General features: G+C 39.4%; 2 protein-coding genes across 5 annotated transcripts; both read right to left on the bottom strand.

The window, feature by feature from the left end:
• Positions 1-1,419: 1,419 nt before the first annotated feature.
• Positions 1,420-7,593, bottom strand: LOC108416682 (lysophosphatidylserine lipase ABHD12-like). The gene is made up of 13 exons (XM_037538654.1): positions 7,386-7,593; positions 7,000-7,121; positions 6,801-6,900; positions 6,568-6,687; positions 6,172-6,202; positions 6,046-6,091; positions 4,974-5,103; positions 4,686-4,723; positions 3,117-3,196; positions 2,334-2,416; positions 2,135-2,213; positions 1,904-2,028; positions 1,420-1,802 (listed from the first exon to the last, which is right to left on the bottom strand). Exons 1-13 carry the CDS (start codon positions 7,472-7,474, stop codon positions 1,775-1,777), a joined length of 1,071 nt encoding a protein of 356 aa, XP_037394551.1. The 5' UTR covers positions 7,475-7,593; the 3' UTR covers positions 1,420-1,774.
• Positions 1,420-17,887, bottom strand: LOC108412996 (abhydrolase domain containing 12, lysophospholipase). 4 transcript variants are annotated; one of them, XM_037538653.1, is made up of 14 exons: positions 17,787-17,887; positions 17,402-17,523; positions 17,206-17,305; positions 16,948-17,067; positions 14,704-14,734; positions 14,574-14,619; positions 14,366-14,495; positions 14,078-14,115; positions 12,513-12,592; positions 11,740-11,822; positions 11,541-11,619; positions 11,309-11,433; positions 11,080-11,207; positions 1,420-1,674 (listed from the first exon to the last, which is right to left on the bottom strand). In XM_037538653.1, exons 1-13 carry the CDS (start codon positions 17,870-17,872, stop codon positions 11,180-11,182), a joined length of 1,068 nt encoding a protein of 355 aa, XP_037394550.1. In that variant the 5' UTR covers positions 17,873-17,887; the 3' UTR covers positions 1,420-1,674; positions 11,080-11,179. The 4 variants fall into 4 exon arrangements, with proteins under 4 accessions (XP_037394550.1, XP_037394549.1, XP_037394547.1 ...); XM_037538652.1 differs by having other exon boundaries at positions 14,366-14,619; XM_037538650.1 differs by having other exon boundaries at positions 14,574-14,734.
• Between the last annotated feature and the right edge of the window lie 16 nt (positions 17,888-17,903).

Raw genomic sequence — 17,903 nt, forward strand, 5'->3', positions numbered from 1 at the left:
GTAGCTTTGCTTTATGGACGTCAAGACTCACCGTCCACACAACTAGTCTTCAGCAATTCAGCAGGTAAAACAGACCAAGGGTCATTTAGAAGGTTCTACTCAGGATGAAGTCTGTGAAAGTGGTCAGTCAGAAACTCTATATACTTTGCTGAGGTCATTTTCACACCTTCAGGGACCCTAAAGGGCCCTACCAGCTCTTTCCCCATGATTCCGGCCCAAAACATGACTCCGCCACCTCATTGCTGACGTCGCAGCCTTGTTGGGACATGGTGGCCATTCACCAACCATCCACTACTCCATCCATCTGTACCATCCAGGGTTGCACGACACTCCTCAGTAAAAAAGTATGTCTGGGCCCACTGCAACCGTTTTTGCTTGTGAGCACTGGTTAGGGGTGGCCGAATAGTAGGTTTATAAAACTTTGCTTTATGGACCTCGAGACTCACCATCCACACAACTAGTCTTCAGCAATTCAGCAGGTAAAACAGACCAAGGGTCATTTAGAAGGTTCTACTCAGGATGAAGTCTGTCCAAGGTCTGAGACCGACAGCAGCGATAAGATGTGAGAGCCCGCGTGACTTTACGGTGTTAAAGGCTCGAGCTGCTTTCACACTGAACACTGAATTAATGAAAATTAGTTCAGTGAGGAGCACAGCCGAAAACGGAGCCCACCCCGGCAGACCCGCAGGGCCATTTTTCCACTTTCCGAGCCGTGAGGGCTGTGAAAGGGGTCCGAGTTCTAATGGAGTGATGGTCTGAACAAAAAGTGGTCTGAGATCTCAAAGGACCAGAAAGAAAACTGAGTCCTCTTTAGAGGTCACTTACAGTGTGAACAAGAAAATGAACTGAGGTCATGTGGAGTTGGTTCCCTTCCAGGCTCACTTTAACAGAACTCGGTTCGGTTCTTTTAAAACGAACTACATGTGAAAACACTGGTAAATGCCAGGCATTTATGCTAACTGGTTGAGCTATTCTTTACGAAACCTCAACTTTACCTGGAAAAAATTAAGAAGCCTTTTTTTCACAGAAACACATGCATTTATAGCTTTTAGAAGGGCGTTCTGGTGCATTTAACAAGAAGTGTACCAAAGCGTAGTCCTTGGGACAGGTGGCGGTCTTACTGGGTGGGGTGTGGGAGCAGCAGTGGACTGAATCAGGGCATGAGAGAAAAAATATGCTGAACTTCACAACTCAAATAATTGAAAAACAACATAAATAAACCTGCCAACTGTAACAGTGAGAAACAGAGTGAATTAAGTAAGAAGTATAGCATCAACTTTTGCAACAGCAAAGGCTACTGTCCCAGTCCTCCTATCGTTCCTTCTTAGAAGAAAAGTGAGCAAAAATTGGTGATGTTGCAAAATACGTTCAGCATTAGTCTATTATTCACTGAAGACAATAGGACGCAGGCGCAGTCAGTTACTTTAAAACTTTTCCTTTATTTTATCTGTTCATATATTTGCCGTGCTTATGAAGTGCCCATTCAACAATCCAGTGTAAGAAGTAGAATAACTAAAAATCATTTAAAAATGAAAAAGCTTGATTCTATCGTAACTAAAAAGTGCATTACATCTTATATTAGAAGTTACTAGACATGACAGAACTCATTTACTGTCCTGCAGACTATGAAGGAATTACAGTGTAGTGGATGATGAAGTCTATTATATCTACTACCTATGATCTCCACAGTAGAATGTGTCATGGATTAGAATATGTGACAGTAATGTTGAAGGCCATGATCTGGTCCCAGACACCCTTCCTTTGCACCACGTAGTTATGCTGCCAGTGTCTGCACAAACTCCCTGTAATGTAAATAATATGAAATGCAAAAAATAACGTATCTGCATGTGTTTATAATCCAGTCCTTTACGACTGATTACTGACACAAGATTTGAGACATTACCTTACGATGCCTGGTAAAGCAGGGTCTCTGTAGACTCCATTATGACCATATCTAAGAGATCTTTCAAACGACACCAGTTTGATTCGTTTGTCTGACTTCAGGGCTTCTCTGGCTATGCTGTAAAGCTGGATACCAAAATATGGTTCATGAATCTGCATTTGAGTTTAACTCAGGAGTATACATCTGATGACACTAAACAAGCATATGGGCGTGATTACTCCTGTGTCATACCTCCTGAGCCATTTTAAATGGTGCCACTTGGTCATCTTCAGCATGAAGCATCAGAAGAGGCGTCCTCATTTTCTTCAAGCTGGAAAAGCAGCATATTCTCATTCAGAAACATGGTAATGAGACTGACTTACTGTGCTGTTCTCCATTATTACATTCTAAATTGTTAATCACTGTTTCTGCGCTTCAGTTTTACACATACTTCTCGTCATTTGGCACGGGGGCTTTCTTTTCTTTGGGTAAGCTCAGGAAATAGTACTGAATGTAAGGAAACTTCCAGTAATACTAGAAGAAAAAAAGATTTGATTCAGTATCACACATATGCAGTTCTGTGATATTTGGAGAAGCATCATAACAGTTGTTTTGATAATTAGACATTTTTAATAATCAGAATTAGAATTATTATTAGAATGTATTATGCTAAAAAAAAGATCTTCATGTGTTCTTCAGTAAGGACAATAGTTCTATTTAGACCCATGAGTTCTAGCCTATATAGAACCATTTAATGTTTAAATGGTTCTTTGGATGGTAAAATGGATCTTCAGTTTGACGGAGAGAGGTTCTTTTTTTCACAAACGTTCTATATAGCACCAAAAGGGTTTTCATTTTGTTACAAGCTTGATTTTAAACACTCATGGCTTTGTGCATTTGGCTGGTCATTCAAGTACACCTGGTAGCCCCCTTGGGCAAGACACTTAACCCTTTTGTGCTGTTCCCAGATAGGCAACAAATTTCCCTTGTAGGACCAATAAGGTACATAACATTTCACAATGCAAAGAACCATTTAAAGATCAAATTATTTTATTAAGGATAGTACTTCTGGTTCTAAATACAATCATCACCTTTACTGAAGAATTCTTAAAGAAGAAGAAGATGTTTATATACTAAATGCAGATGTACAAGAAATTTTCTTGGTTTTGGCATCAGTGGAAAAGCCTGCTATTACCAGAATGTCAACATTTGTAAGACCAAAGGTGTCACCTACCCATGCAAAAGGATGGGCGTATCTCTTTTGTAATGTATGTGTAAATGCACCTTCAAGTATCACTCCATCAGCAGGGTTTCCTGGAAAATATGAATGTTTATGATTTTTTGTATTGCTGTACTGCTTATAATAAATCTTAGCACACTGGGCAGTCGTGGGCTGGAGGTTAGGGAACTGGTCCTGTAACCGGAAGGTTGCTGGATTGATCCCCAGTGCTGACAGTCCATGACTGAGGTGTCCTTGAACAAGACACCTAACCCCCAATTGCTCCCTGGGCGCCATGGATAGGGCTGCCCACCGCTCTGGGCAAGTGTGCTTACTGCCCCCTAGTGTGTGTGTATTCACTAGTGTGTATGTGGTGTTTCACTTTCATGGATGGGTTAAATGCGGAGGTGGAATTTCCCTGCTTGTGGGATTAAAAAGTATCACTTAACTTAACTTAGTTTATCCATAGAATGTGCAGGTGTGTAACTATAAACACATCATGGACCATGCATAATGTAGATGTAATGTCAGTATCACTACAGTGGAAACACTACTGAGTAAAAGTGAAAGATTATAGAAAAGTTAAACAGCTGAAAAAGAACAGAGGGATTTCACATCTTTTAGAACAAAAGTACAGCACAGCACAGTAAGTACACAAGTCAGAAACCATTTCATTTCCAGTCAAAACAGCTATTAAGTACAAGTTACCAGTTTTCTTTTTTCTTTTTTTTTGTTCTGGGGAGGTTAGAAATAGGATCATTTGGTTACGAAAGGAAGGGGAAAGTCAAAAGAAAAATAAGTGAAAAATAAAGCTTCCAAAACTGGAGTGTTTGAATGATGAGAAGAAGAAAATGCAACCAACTTCTAAGACTGGACTTTGGAGGTGTGGAAAAAATGTGTAGATTTATTTGAAAAATTGAAAGCAATGTCCCAAAATGAATGGACGCTGCTATAAAAGTAAATGGTGGACACACTAAATACCTGTCATGATTGGCCCCTCCCAGTCCTGTCCGTCTGTTTGTGCTGTGTTTTGGTTTAGCCCATGTGTTTTTGTTTTGGTTTTGTAGTCCAGCCCCCTTGTTTAGTGACTCCGCCCCTGATTGTTCCCACCTGTGTTTCCACCTGTGTCTTGTGATCCCTTGTTAGCCCTTGTGTATTTAAGACCTGTGTTTGTCTGGGTCTGTGTTGGTCTTTGTAATGTTTGATGTTTTGAAGCTTGTTCTGTTTGGATGGTGTTTAGATTTTTTGATCTTGTTTGTTGTTTGATTCTTGGTTGAGGTTCTGTGTTTTTGTTTATCATGTCTGACCCGCATTCTCTCCGTATTGGCTACTTGAACCTGGACTGTCATGACTATGACCCTGGAGTTGCCCATGATAAAAGCTGCTTATCTTAGCGTATGCATCCGCCTCCTCGCTCCATGTCGCAATACCAATATATGTGTATATATAATTGTTGAGGCCTCTGTGTAATTTTCTATTAAATAAATGTTCTCTTTTTCAGACCTAAAAGTTGTGGACAATTGAATGAAAGTTACATAAATTGTGGTATGTCACTTTTGCACAGTAGTGTAGTCGGTTTATTACCTTGCTCTTGTAGTTTCACTGCAAGGTTAGTTGTTACTCTGTAAATGCAAAGGCAGCCTTTGTCTTTGCAGCCATAAATGATCATGATTTATAATATTCATATATAATTACATGATAATTACATTGCCCAGCAGATTCAGAAAACATTTTTCTACTGCTATGCTAATGGCAAAGCACTCATATGATTTGGCAAAGCAATCATACAGAAGTTACTAAATTAATATACTCTATGTTGTCACTAGATGGCAAAGATTGCATATGCTGTACATATAACCAACATCTACTCACACTGTGCCTATTGAGTGACCCCATATGACCAGTGGACTGCCCTTACTACGCTCCCTTACCCAGTGGTACAGGTAGAGGGCATCAATGAACAGTCCAGATCCTGTGGGCTCACCAGTCGATTCTCCAAATCCTAAAAAAAATGTTAATTATATCTGATAAAGAACAATTTACAACTTTCTAAAATATGATGTAATAGTAAGAATGACATAACATTGCTGTTATTTATTTACTGTTAAACTATAAAATGTGCAGGAATATCATTGTTTACATGAATTAAATGTCATTTTTAATATTTTTATTATATAACAGATGATATTTCAAGAAATGCTTTAAGTGCAATATATAATAATCTTAACATTTTGTAATGTACATGTAATATTTTCCAAAAATCTGTACATGATCATGATGAATTCTTTTGATGCACTGTGTGTCAGAGCTTAACAAAACAGTTGGTGATTATTCAAGCAGATCTGCATGTCCTCACCCATGTTACATTTTTTTAGTTAAACATATATAAAAAACACACATGCTGGGATTACCAAAAAAATGTTTCAGTTAAGTGCTACATCATGCATAAGATGATGTGTAAACAAATAGTGAAATGCAATAAAAATACATGTAATTAAAATCCTATTTTATAAAGACTGATATTGCTTTATAGTAAGTTTTCCATTGAAAGTCATGTTTGATAGAAATGGCACAATAACACTTCATTACTGATGCTGAAACCTTGAGTATCCTTTGATATTGATGCCAATCCAGTATTTCTTCTTAAAAAAGATTTTAATTGAAGTACATCGCCTACAATATTATTCTTTATTGATCTTACAGGGGCCTTCCACCCAGTGACTGCTGAGATAGGCTCCAAGCCCCACCCCGCAACCCAGAAAGATAAGCTGCTTAGAATATACTCAGATGCATATTTTTAACACACCCACTGCCTTTTACATTATATTGAAAACAACTTGGAACAAACTATTATGACATTAACAGAAAGTATGTCTTTCATCTCCGATAAAGCTACCATTTGGACATATGGCACTGATCAGTGGAGTACCAAGGTTTTACCCACCTCTGTAATCCATAACCACTGCATGATAGCCAAGAGAGCTTAGAATCTGCAACACCAAAATGCTGTCAGTGAAACACGATTCACATGATTTAGATTTCTAACAGTGGAAATAGTGAAGCTACTCACATTTGCAACTGCTATTCGATGGGGGGCTGCTCTGTTGAAATAAAACCAGAAAAACAAAAAAAAAAAATAAATCACACGTCTAGTGTCCCAACAAAGTAACACAAATAAAATAGTGGTTTTAAACATCTACAGTTCACTAAAAGTGTGCTCACACTTCACTGTGACAGCAAAGCTGATGTTTAATGTTCTATGCTGTAAAAGTTCTTGACAAGTCCCATCAGCTGCACACTCCACACTAGCAGGTAAAATGCTGCTGACTTTATTGGATATACTCACTGTCAATTAATTTATTTTACTTGTAAACGTTTACAGAGCATAAGCCAAATATATGATCCAGGTGAAATGGTTACACACCTGAAAAAAAACCATCCACAACATTTTAACAAGTTTGCCCACCTGTTATTTGTGTTGCCATGAAGATAGATGAAAACAGGCGATCCATCACCCAAAGACTTCTCGTACCAGTCCAGCCCTTTCCCTTGGGCCTCCTTCCACTTGTTCTCAGGGACAGTGTGCCTAATACACAGGAGTCAGAGAACAGGACAATGAGAGAAGATGTACTGTCCCTTACATTTGAAAACTATTCAAATTTGTTCGCTAACAGACATTTCACAGTTCATTCGACTGACCACACGCCTAGTGTCACCCCCTCTTCTGAGGTCAGGTACATGTTAACGGTGTGGTTTAGACCAAGGTCAGCAGGACGGCTCAGGTCAACGAAGTACAATACTGAGGACAGACACAAAAATGAAAGCATGTTAATCTTTCAGCTGCAATAAACTGCACAGGACACAATGCTGCCATATCAAGCAGAAATGTGCAACATACTTGCATGTGAATAAACCAGGTGCTGTACAATGCCAGGAAACAGCCTCAGTAGAAACGGAGTGACCACATATAGGACACAGAGGGCTAGAAACGTCCATTTCAGCCACACTTTCCATGAAGACCTTCACAACAGAAAATGTCAGAAGGTGTTAGATTATGCAGGTTATGAAACTGGTTTTAGTACTGGCTCTTAGCAGAGCTGTGCTGAGCTTTAGCCTCTTATTGACTATCCGAGCAAGAAAGTAGGCCGAGACTGATAAACAGCTTGACAGATGGAGGCTATGGAGCAGTGAAGTTGAAATCACACTTTTAAAAGTTATTATCTCCACAGTCTTTTGCCACTGTTCTGTCTTTAGCACAGCAGAGTGAAAGAAAGCTTCCGTAACCTCGCTCGCGCTTCCACAGCCTTTTTGCCTTTTGCTGGTTTCTTCTCAGTCTGTTCAGACCCAGCAGCTTCATCCACTCTTCTCCTCATCTTGTAGCACGGTAGCCGAAGAAAATGGCTTTTTGGACTCGTTACTGAAAGCTGATTTAGAGTCTAGAGTCTAATGTGAAAAGTAAACCTATGTCATCACTCTTTACCACACTCTTGACTTCGAGGGGTCATTGGACGGCCTGTGTACCTCACTGGAAACGCCTACTTCACATGGCCAGTAAGGGCCCTTATGTAGTGACACAATAACTGAGAAAATGATTGTAAAGTGTTGCGTAACATTCTGAGGACCTGTCATGCTGAAAAAGAACAAATAGAAACCATTAGAATCATTTAACCCATTAAGAAGCCAAAACACTTGATAAAATCAACAGTAACACGTAATAATTTCTGGGCTTTTTTCAGCAGGGTATGGAAGTTAGAACCACACCAGCTACATTTTCAGACCACATGAGGAACCACATTTTTCCCCCAGTCCCAGCTTCATAGTTAGATGATTCTTCAAGGGTTCCTTAGTACACCATGTTCCAAATTATTATGCACATGATATTTTTCCCTGATTTTCCTAAATGGTCAATGCAAATGAGTCAGTATAATAAAAGTCATCACCCGTTAGAGTATAAATTGAATTTTATTGAACAAACCTCCCAATGATAACAGTATATTCTTCAAAAATAAAACTCAAAATGCACTGTTCTAAATTATTATGCTCAGCAGAGTTTCAAAACATTTTATAGGTTGTAAAGAACTGAAAATGGTCATTTGTTGAATTTGCAGCATTAGGAGGTCACATTCACTGAAATCAAATGCTATTTCAATCAAAAACATCCTAACAGGCCAAGTTACAGGTTAACATAGGAACCCTTCTTTGATATTACCTTCACAATTCTTGCATCCATTGAACTTGTGAGTTTTTGGAGAGTTTCTGCTTGAATTTCTTTGCATGATGTCAGAATAGCATCCCAGAGCTGCTGTTTTGATGTGAACTGCCTCCCACCCTCATAGATCTTTTGCTTGATGATACTCCAAAGGTTCTCTATAGGGTTGAGGTCAGGGGAAGATGCCACACCATGAGTTTCTCTCCTTTTATGCCCATAGCAGCCAATGACACAGAGGTATTCTTTGCAGCATGAGATGGTGCATTGTCATGCATGAAGATGATTTTGCTCCGGAAGGTACGGTTCTTCTGTTTGTACCATGGAAGAAAGTGGTCAGTCAGAAACTCTATATACTTTGCTGAGGTCATTTTCACACCTTCAGGGACCCTAAAGGGCCCTACCAGCTCTTTCCCCATGATTCCGGCCCAAAACATGACTCCGCCACCTCATTGCTGACGTCGCAGCCTTGTTGGGACATGGTGGCCATTCACCAACCATCCACTACTCCATCCATCTGTACCATCCAGGGTTGCACGACACTCCTCAGTAAAAAAGTATGTCTGGGCCCACTGCAACCGTTTTTGCTTGTGAGCACTGGTTAGGGGTGGCCGAATAGTAGGTTTATAAAACTTTGCTTTATGGACCTCGAGACTCACCATCCACACAACTAGTCTTCAGCAATTCAGCAGGTAAAACAGACCAAGGGTCATTTAGAAGGTTCTACTCAGGATAAAGTCTGTCCGAGATCTGAGACCGACAGCAGCGATAAGATGTGAGAGCCCGCGTGACTTTACGGTGTTAAAGGCTCGAGCTGCTTTCACACTGAACACTGAATTAATGAAAATTAGTTCAGTGAGGAGCACAGCCGAAAACGGAGCCCACCCCGGCAGACCCGCAGGGCCATTTTTCCACTTTCCGAGCCATGAGGGCTGTGAAAGGGGTCCGAGTTCTAATGGAGTGATGGTCTGAACAAAAAGTGGTCTGAGATCTCAAAGGACCAGAAAGAAAACTGAGTCCTCTTTAGAGGTCACTTACAGTGTGAACACAAAATGAACTGAGGTCATGTGGAGTTGGTTCCCTTCCAGGCTCACTTTAACAGAACTCGGTTCGGTTCTTTTAAAACGAACTACATGTGAAAACACTGGTAAATGCCAGGCATTTATGCTAACTGGTTGAGCTATTCTTTATGGAACCCCGCTGGTGACATCCTGTAGAAATAAAAATAATGCATGGCCACGACTTAGTAAGGTGTGGGAACGAGATAATGAAGTCGTGGCCACGACTTAGTAAAGAGTGGGAACAAGATCCTAATGCATGGCCATGACTTAGTAAGCTGATCTCGTTCTTCCACCTTACTAAGTCATGGCCATGACTTAATCATCTCACTCCCATGCCTTATTAAGTCATGGCCACGCATTAGGATCTCGACCATGTATTGTTTTTATCTTAGGTTATTAAAGTGTGTAAAAGGTGGGCCCTGGCCATTTTAGGGGTTAAATAGTTTTTTTTACATGGTGAAATGGTTCTTCAGTTAGATAGAACTTGTGTTGTATATGGTTCTTTAGAGAACCTCTTTGGAAATAGTTCTATATAGCACCAAAATAGGTTTTTCTGTTGTACTATTTAGGATTGTTTTCAGTACAGAAACATGTACAGGACATTCTTCATTCTTTACTGAAGAACCATCTTTTTTAGGAGTGTAAGCCAGGGTTCGGCAATACCACTGACTTTCTTTTTGATCTGATCTGAATATTAGCAAAATTCAAAACCATTATGTTGGTTCCTGACGGTTTTGTAATGTATTTTGGGTTTTTAATGGGGGAAAATTGAAATAGGGAAAAAAAAATGTTTTTTTCAATTTTCCAATTTGGTTTTCATTGCCATTTAGAAATATTAAGCAGGTTCAGTTTATGACTGTTATTCATTCAGCTGAATGCGATTAAATGTTTTCTCTATTTCACAGGATTTCACAGTTCTGCTGGTAGACTATTGCAAATAACCTAAAAGCACTGTCTCACTTGTACACACAAGCAGCTCAACTTTACCTGGAAAAATTTAGGAAGCCTTTTTTTCCACAGAAACACATGCATATATAACTTTTAGAAGGGCCTTCTGGTGCATTTAACAAGAAGTGTACCAAAGCGTAGTCCTTGGGACAGGTGGCGGTCTTACTGGGTGGGGTGTGGGAGCAGCAGTGGACTGAATCAGGGCATGAGAGAAAAAATATGCTGAACTTCGCAACTTTTTATAAATATACTTATAATATAATGTATATATTATCCATCCATCCATTCTCTAAGCCGCTTCTCCGTCAGGGTCACGGATATATATATATATATATATATATATATATAATAATATCTATAATTAAGAAGTATAGCATCAACTTTTGCAACAGCAAAGGCTACTGTCCCAGTCCTCCTATCGTTCCTTCTTAGAAGAAAAATGAGCAAAAATTGGTGATGTTGCAAAATACGTTCAGCAGTAGTCTATTATTCACTGAAGACAATAGGACGCAGGCGCAGTCAGTTACTTTAAAACTTTTCCTTTATTTTATCTGTTCATCATATTTGCCGTGCTTATGAAGTGCCCATTCAACAATCCAGTGTAAGAAGCAGAATAACTAAAAATCATTTAAAAATTAAAAAGCTTGATTCTATCATAACTAAAAAAATGCATTACATCTTATATTAGAAGTTGCTAGACATGACAGAACTCATTTGAAGGAATTACAGTGTAGTGGATGATGAAGTCTATTATATGTACTACCTATGATCTCCACAGTAGAATGTGTCATGGATTAGAATATGTGACAGTAATGTTGAAGGCCATGATCTGGTCCCAGACACCCTTCCTTTGCACCACGTAGTTATGCTGCCAGTGTCTGCACAAACTCCCTGTAATGTAAATAATATGAAATGCAAAAAATAACGTATCTGCATGTGTTTATAATCCAGTCCTTTACCACTGATTACTGACACAAGATTTGAGACATTACCTTACGATGCCTGGTAAAGCAGGGTCTCTGTAGACTTCATCATGACCATATCTAAGAGATCTTTCAAACGACACCAGTTTGATTCGTTTGTCTGACTTCAGGGCTTCTCTGGCTATGCTGTAAAGCTGGATACCAAAATATGGTTCATGAATCTGCATTTGAGTTTAACTCAGGAGTATACATCTGATGACACTAAACAAGCATATGGGGCGTGATTACTCCTGTGTCATACCTCCTGAGCCATTTTAAATGGTGCCACTTGGTCATCTTCAGCATGAAGCATCAGAAGAGGCGTCCTCATTTTCTTCAAGCTGGAAAAGCAGCATATTCTCATTCAGAAACATGGTAATGAGACTGACTTACTGTGCTGTTCTCCATTATTACATTCTAAATTGTTAATCACTGTTTCTGCGCTTCAGTTTTACACATACTTCTCGTCATTTGGCACGGGGGCTTTCTTTTCTTTGGGTAAGCTCAGGAAATAGTACTGAATGTAAGGAAACTTCCAGTAATACTAGGAGAAAAAAAGATTTGATTCAGTATCACACATATACAGTTCTGTGATATTTGGAGAAGCATCATAACAGTTGTTTTGATAATTAGACATTTTTAATAATCAGAATTAGAATTTGTATTATGCTAAAAAAAAGATCTTCATGTGTTCTTCAGTAAGGACAATAGTTCTATTTAGACCCATGAGTTCTAGCCTATATAGAACCATGTAATGTTTAAATGGTTCTTTGGATGGTAAAATGGATCTTCAGTTTGACGGAGAGAGGTTCTTTTTTTCACAAACGTTCTATATAGCACCAAAAGGGTTTTCATTTTGTTACAAGCTTGATTTTAAACACTCATGGCTTTGTGCATTTGGCTGGTCATTCAAGTACACCTGGTAGCCCCCTTGGGCAAGACACTTAACCCTTTTGTGCTGTTCCCAGATAGGCAACAAATTTCCCTTGTAGGACCAATAAGGTACATAACATTTCACAATGCAAAGAACCAATTAAAGATCAAATTATTTTATTAAGGATAGTACTTCTGGTTCTAAATACAATCATCACCTTTACTGAAGAATTCTTAAAGAAGAAGAAGACGTTTATATACTAAATGCAGATGTACAAGAAATTTTCTTGGTTTTGGCATCAGTGGAAAAGCCTGCTATTACCAGAATGTCAACTTTTGTAAGACCAAAGGTGTCACCTACCCATGCAAAAGGATGGGCGTATCTCTTTTGTAATGTATGTGTAAATGCACCTTCAAGTATCACTCCATCAGCAGGGTTTCCTGGAAAATATGAATGTTTATGATTTTTTGTATTGCTGTACTGCTAATAATAAATCTTAGTGCACTGGGCAGTCGTGGGCTGGAGGTTAGGGAACTGGTCCTGTAAACGGAAGGTTGCTGGTTTGATCCCCAGTGCCGACAGTCCATGACTGAGGTGTCCTTGAACAAGACACCTAACCACCAACTGCTCCCCGGGCGCCGTGGTTAGGGCTGCCCACCGCTCTGGGCAAGTGTGCTCACTGCCTCCTAGTGTGTGTGTATTCACTAGTGTGTATGTGGTGTTTCACTTTCATGGATGGGTTAAATGCAGAGGTGGAATTTCCCTGCTTGTGGGATTAAAAAAGTATCACTTAATTAATGAACTTACTTAATTTAGTTTATCCATAGAATGTGCAGGTGTGTAACTATAAACACATCATGGACCATGCATAATGTAGATGTAATGTCAGTATCACTACAGTGGAAACACTACTGAGTAAAAGTGAAAGATTATAGAAAGGTTAAACAGCTGAAAAAGAACAGAGGGATTTCACATCTTTTAGAACAAAAGTACAGCACAGCACAGTAAGTACACAAGTCAGAAACCATTTCATTTCCAGTCAAAACAGCTATTAAGTACAAGTTACCAGTTTTCTTTTTTCTTTTTTTTGTTCTGGGGAGGTTAGAAATAGGATCATTTGGTTACGAAAGGAAGGGGAAAGTCAAAAGAAAATAAGTGAAAAATAAAGTTTCCAAAACTGGAGTGTTTGAATGATGAGAAGAAGAAAATGCATCCAACTGGACTTTGGAGGTGTGGAAGAAATGTGTAGATTTATTTGAAAAATTGAAAGCAATGTCCCAAAATGAATGGACGCTGCTATAAAAGTAAATGGTGGACACACTAAATACCTGTCATGATTGGCCCCTCCCAGTCCTGTCCATCAGTTTGTGCTGTGTTTTGGTTTAGCCCATGTGTTTTTGTTTTGTAGTCCAGCCCCCTTGTTTAGTGACTCCGCCCCTGATTGTTCCCACCTGTGTTTCCACCTGTGTCTTGTGATCCCTTGTTAGCCCTTGTGTATTTAAGACCTGTGTTTGTCTGGGTCTGTGTTGGTCTTTGTAATGTTTGATGTTTTGAAGCTTGTTCTGTTTGGATGGTGTTTAGATTTTTTGATCTTGTTTGTTGTTTGATTCTTGGTTGAGGTTCTGTGTTTTTGTTTATCATGTCTTACCCGCATTCTCTCCGTATTGGCTACTTGAACCTGGACTGTCATGACTACGACCCTGGAGTTGCCCATGATAAAAGCCGCTTATCTTAGCGTATGCATCCGCCTCCTCGCTCCATGTCACAATACCAATATATGTGTATATATAATTGTTGAGGCCTCTGTGTAATTTTCTATTAAATAAATGTTCTCTTTTTCAGACCTAAAAGTTGTGGACAATTGAATGAAAGTTACATAAATTGTGGTATGTCACTTTTGCACAGTAGTGTAGTCGGTTTATTACCTTGCTCTTGTAGTTTCACTGCAAGGTTAGTTGTTACTCTGTAAATGCAAAGGCAGCCTTTGTCTTTGCAGCCATAAATGATCATGATTTATAATATTCATATATAATTACATGATAATTACATTGCCCAGCAGATTCAGAAAACATTTTTCTACTGCTATGCTAATGGCAAAGCACTCATATGATTTGGCAAAGCAATCATACAGAAGTTACTAAATTAATATAGTCTATGTTGTCACTAGATGGCAAAGATTGCAAATGCTGTACATATAACCAACATCTACTCACACTGTGCCTATTGAGTGACCCCATATGACCAGTGGACTGCCCTTACTACGTTCCCTTACCCAGTGGTACAGGTAGAGGGCATCAATGATCAGTCTAGATCCTGTGGGCTCACCAGTCGAGTCTCCAAATCCTAAAAGATTTTGGATTTGACAAGGAACCATTTCCAGCTCATAGACCACCATTTCGATTGTTATTTGTTTTAACATACCCCGGTAATCCATAACCACTGCATGATAGCCAAGAGAACTGATGACCTGCAACATCCAAAACACTGTCACTGGGGTGTTTTTGGTCACATTGTTTAGATTTCTGAGAGTGAATAAAGTGGAGCTACTCACATTGGCAGTTGCTATTCGATGTGGGGTTGCTCTGTTAGAATGTCAGTTTTAGAACACCATTAATAAAAGTCATACAAAGATTGAAACACAAATTATTGGGATGCATAGTTAATCCATCTATACATTAACTGTGTGTGACAGTAAAGCTGACATTTGGTTTTCCTCTGTAAAAAGGTTAAACCTAGTTTTGTAAGAGTGTCTGACTGACCAAAGTACAGTGGAAAGAGACACTGTCTCACTGGTCTGTTTAATTATCACTCTACAAAAATGCTTAACACACACACACACACACACACACACACACACACACACACACACACACACACCTAAGCTGCTTCTCCCTCAGGGTTACGGGGAGGAATTAAAACATAACAGAACAAAATATTAACTGTTTCTTTGGATTAAAAATAGATGAATTTGACCCATTTCTGCAGGCTGGCAAGATAGAAATTGACTCAGATATTTTCAATTAATACAGTCAATTGAAATGGTTTCCCTGTAATGGTGTTATCAGACTAACTAGGCCACCATTGACTCTCTCTGTGTAATGTTGTTTTGAGCTGTTAATGAACAATAAGGGGTGAGAAGTGAGAACCCCTTGCACAACTTTCCATGATGAGTGCTGTGCCAAGAAAAAATGGACAGGACAACTGCAGATTCTTTTATATCGAAACACTGTCAACATACTAAATATACTTTTAGAAATGCTGACTTGATTACCTACGAAGACAAAATTTAGAGTTTCCACTGAAATACATTGCATCAACGTTATTGAAGAAAAAATGCATAGCACAAAAACTGAGACCTCCAAAACAGAAGTTGTATTTCATGGCTACTGTGAAAAGGGGTAAAGAGTCAAACCATTTACCACCATATAGTTGTGGAAATAATGGATTAGCCAAGATGTGTTTGGTGTCTTAAGTTTGCTTTTTTTTAGTATTGTGCTAGTGCCAAGTGGCTAATGTAATGCCATCACTTTAGAAACATGTGAACTGTCTAAACCATCATACACTTGCCTCAAACCATGTTGAGCTGGTAAGTAATCTGAAATAGACCTAAATGGACAAAAATGCAGCATTTAATACAGAAATCAAATAAATAAGTGTATTTGAGAGTATTATTTAGCATTTTGCATGATGCTAACCTGTTTGTTTGTAGTTTCCATTACTTGTTAGCAACATTGACCTTGTATCTCCAGTACAAATTTTAAAAACCAAGCTTAATACACCAAATACAACAATCAGACATAAGATCACGACCACCCCCGTATTTCTACGCTCATTGTCCATTTTATCAACTCCACTTACCGCACAGGTAATTATAGGTAATTAATCTGTAATTACAGGGCAGTTTTTAAACACTGTGTCCACTCACTGTCCACTTTAGACAGTCCTACGTTGTCGGTCCACCTTGTAGATGTAAAGTCAGAGACGATAGCTCATCTGCTGCTGCACAGTTTGGGTTGGTCATCCTCTAGTCCTTCATCAGTGGTCACAGGACACTGTTAGCTGGATATTTTTGGTTGGTGGACTATTCTCAGTCCAGCAGTGACAGTGAGGTGTTAAAAACTCCAGCAGCACTGCTGTGTCTGATCCACTCAGACCAGCACAACACACACTAACACACCACCACCACCACGTCAGTATTACTGCAGTTCTGAGAATGATCCACCACCCAAATATGTACCTGCTCTGTGCGGGTCCATGGGGGTCCTGACCACTGAAGAACAGGGTAAAAGGGGGCTAACAAAGTATCAGAGAAACAGATGGACTACAGTCTGTAACTGTAGAACTACAAAGTGCAGCTATACAGTAAGTGGAGCTGATAAAGTGGACAATGAGCGTAGAAACAAGGAGGTGGTCAGACTGGCATGACTGGAATGGCTGAACTATTCTAAGGTTATCCTAAGAGAAGTGTGTAATAAAACTTTGGGCACTCAAAAGGGTTTAAAATCATTTTGAGATGATTTTCATCACACTTTACTGAACATATTCAGTTTCACTGTGAGTTAGTTCCATGACATTCTACAGGGTTTTGCATGCTTGGTGAATCATTATTCCCAACTCGTCTGGTTCAAACGCCGTCATTACTGTCTGACAGTTCATGTACTCACAATTATATAGCTGCAGTTATAAGATATATTTGTATTGCCATGAAAGTGCTGCTGGCCATCTCCATGACCCATGGGAAATGGTCACAAGCCTAAAAAAATATCAACAGCAACATTTTAACAAGTTTGCCCACCTGTTATTTGTGTTGCCATGAAGATAGATGAAAACAGGCGATCCATCACCCAAAGACTTCTCGTACCAGTCCAGCCCTTTCCCTTGGGCCTCCTTCCACTTTTTCTCAGGGACAGTGTGCCTAATACACAGGAGTCAGAGAACAGGACAATGAGAGAAGATGTAAGGCACAGGACATTTGAAACAGTACTATACACCTACAAACAGATATTGCACATTGAAAAAAAATGTATAATAATGCATAGTTGTTTCAACTGACCACACGCCTAGTGTCACCCCCTCTTCTGGGGTCAGGTACATGTTAGCGGTGTGGTTTAGACCGAGGTCAGCAGGACGGCTCAGGTCAACAAAGTACAGTACTGAGGAAAGATATAAAAATGAATCTGTTAATTGTACAATTGCAATGAACTGCAAGGGAGACATGCTGTCATATCAAGTGGAAATTTGCAACATACTGCCATGTGAATAAACCAGGTGCTGTACAATGCCAGGAAACAGCCTCAGCAGAAATGGTGTGACCACATATAGGACACAGAGGGCTAGTAACGTCCATTTCAGCCACAGTCTCCATAAAGACCTTCACAACAGAAAAAATTAACACAGACCCCTGTCAGAAGGTTTTAGGAAACTTATGATCTCAGATCTCTGCTGAGCCATTTAGATGGATATTTATTTATTAACATTTATATTAACCACTTTAACCTGTTGTCTTACCAGAAAGGATGCAGGCTGTTTTTGAGTTACTTTAAAGTTAAATGGACATTTTAATTTCCATGACTGATGCAGGTTTGGACATAGAGCATTGTTAGACTGTAGTGTCCTGGTCAAAATGTCACTCACCACACTTGCACTTCCCCAGCTTTGCCTTTTATTGATTTCTCTTTAGCCTGTCCCAACCCAACAGCTTCATCCACTCTTCTCCTCATCTCAGAACATTTGGAATCTAACTGTGAGTGG

This window comes from Pygocentrus nattereri, chromosome 5 (genome assembly GCF_015220715.1).
Source record: "Pygocentrus nattereri isolate fPygNat1 chromosome 5, fPygNat1.pri, whole genome shotgun sequence".
Lineage (NCBI taxonomy): Eukaryota > Metazoa > Chordata > Actinopteri > Characiformes > Serrasalmidae > Pygocentrus > Pygocentrus nattereri.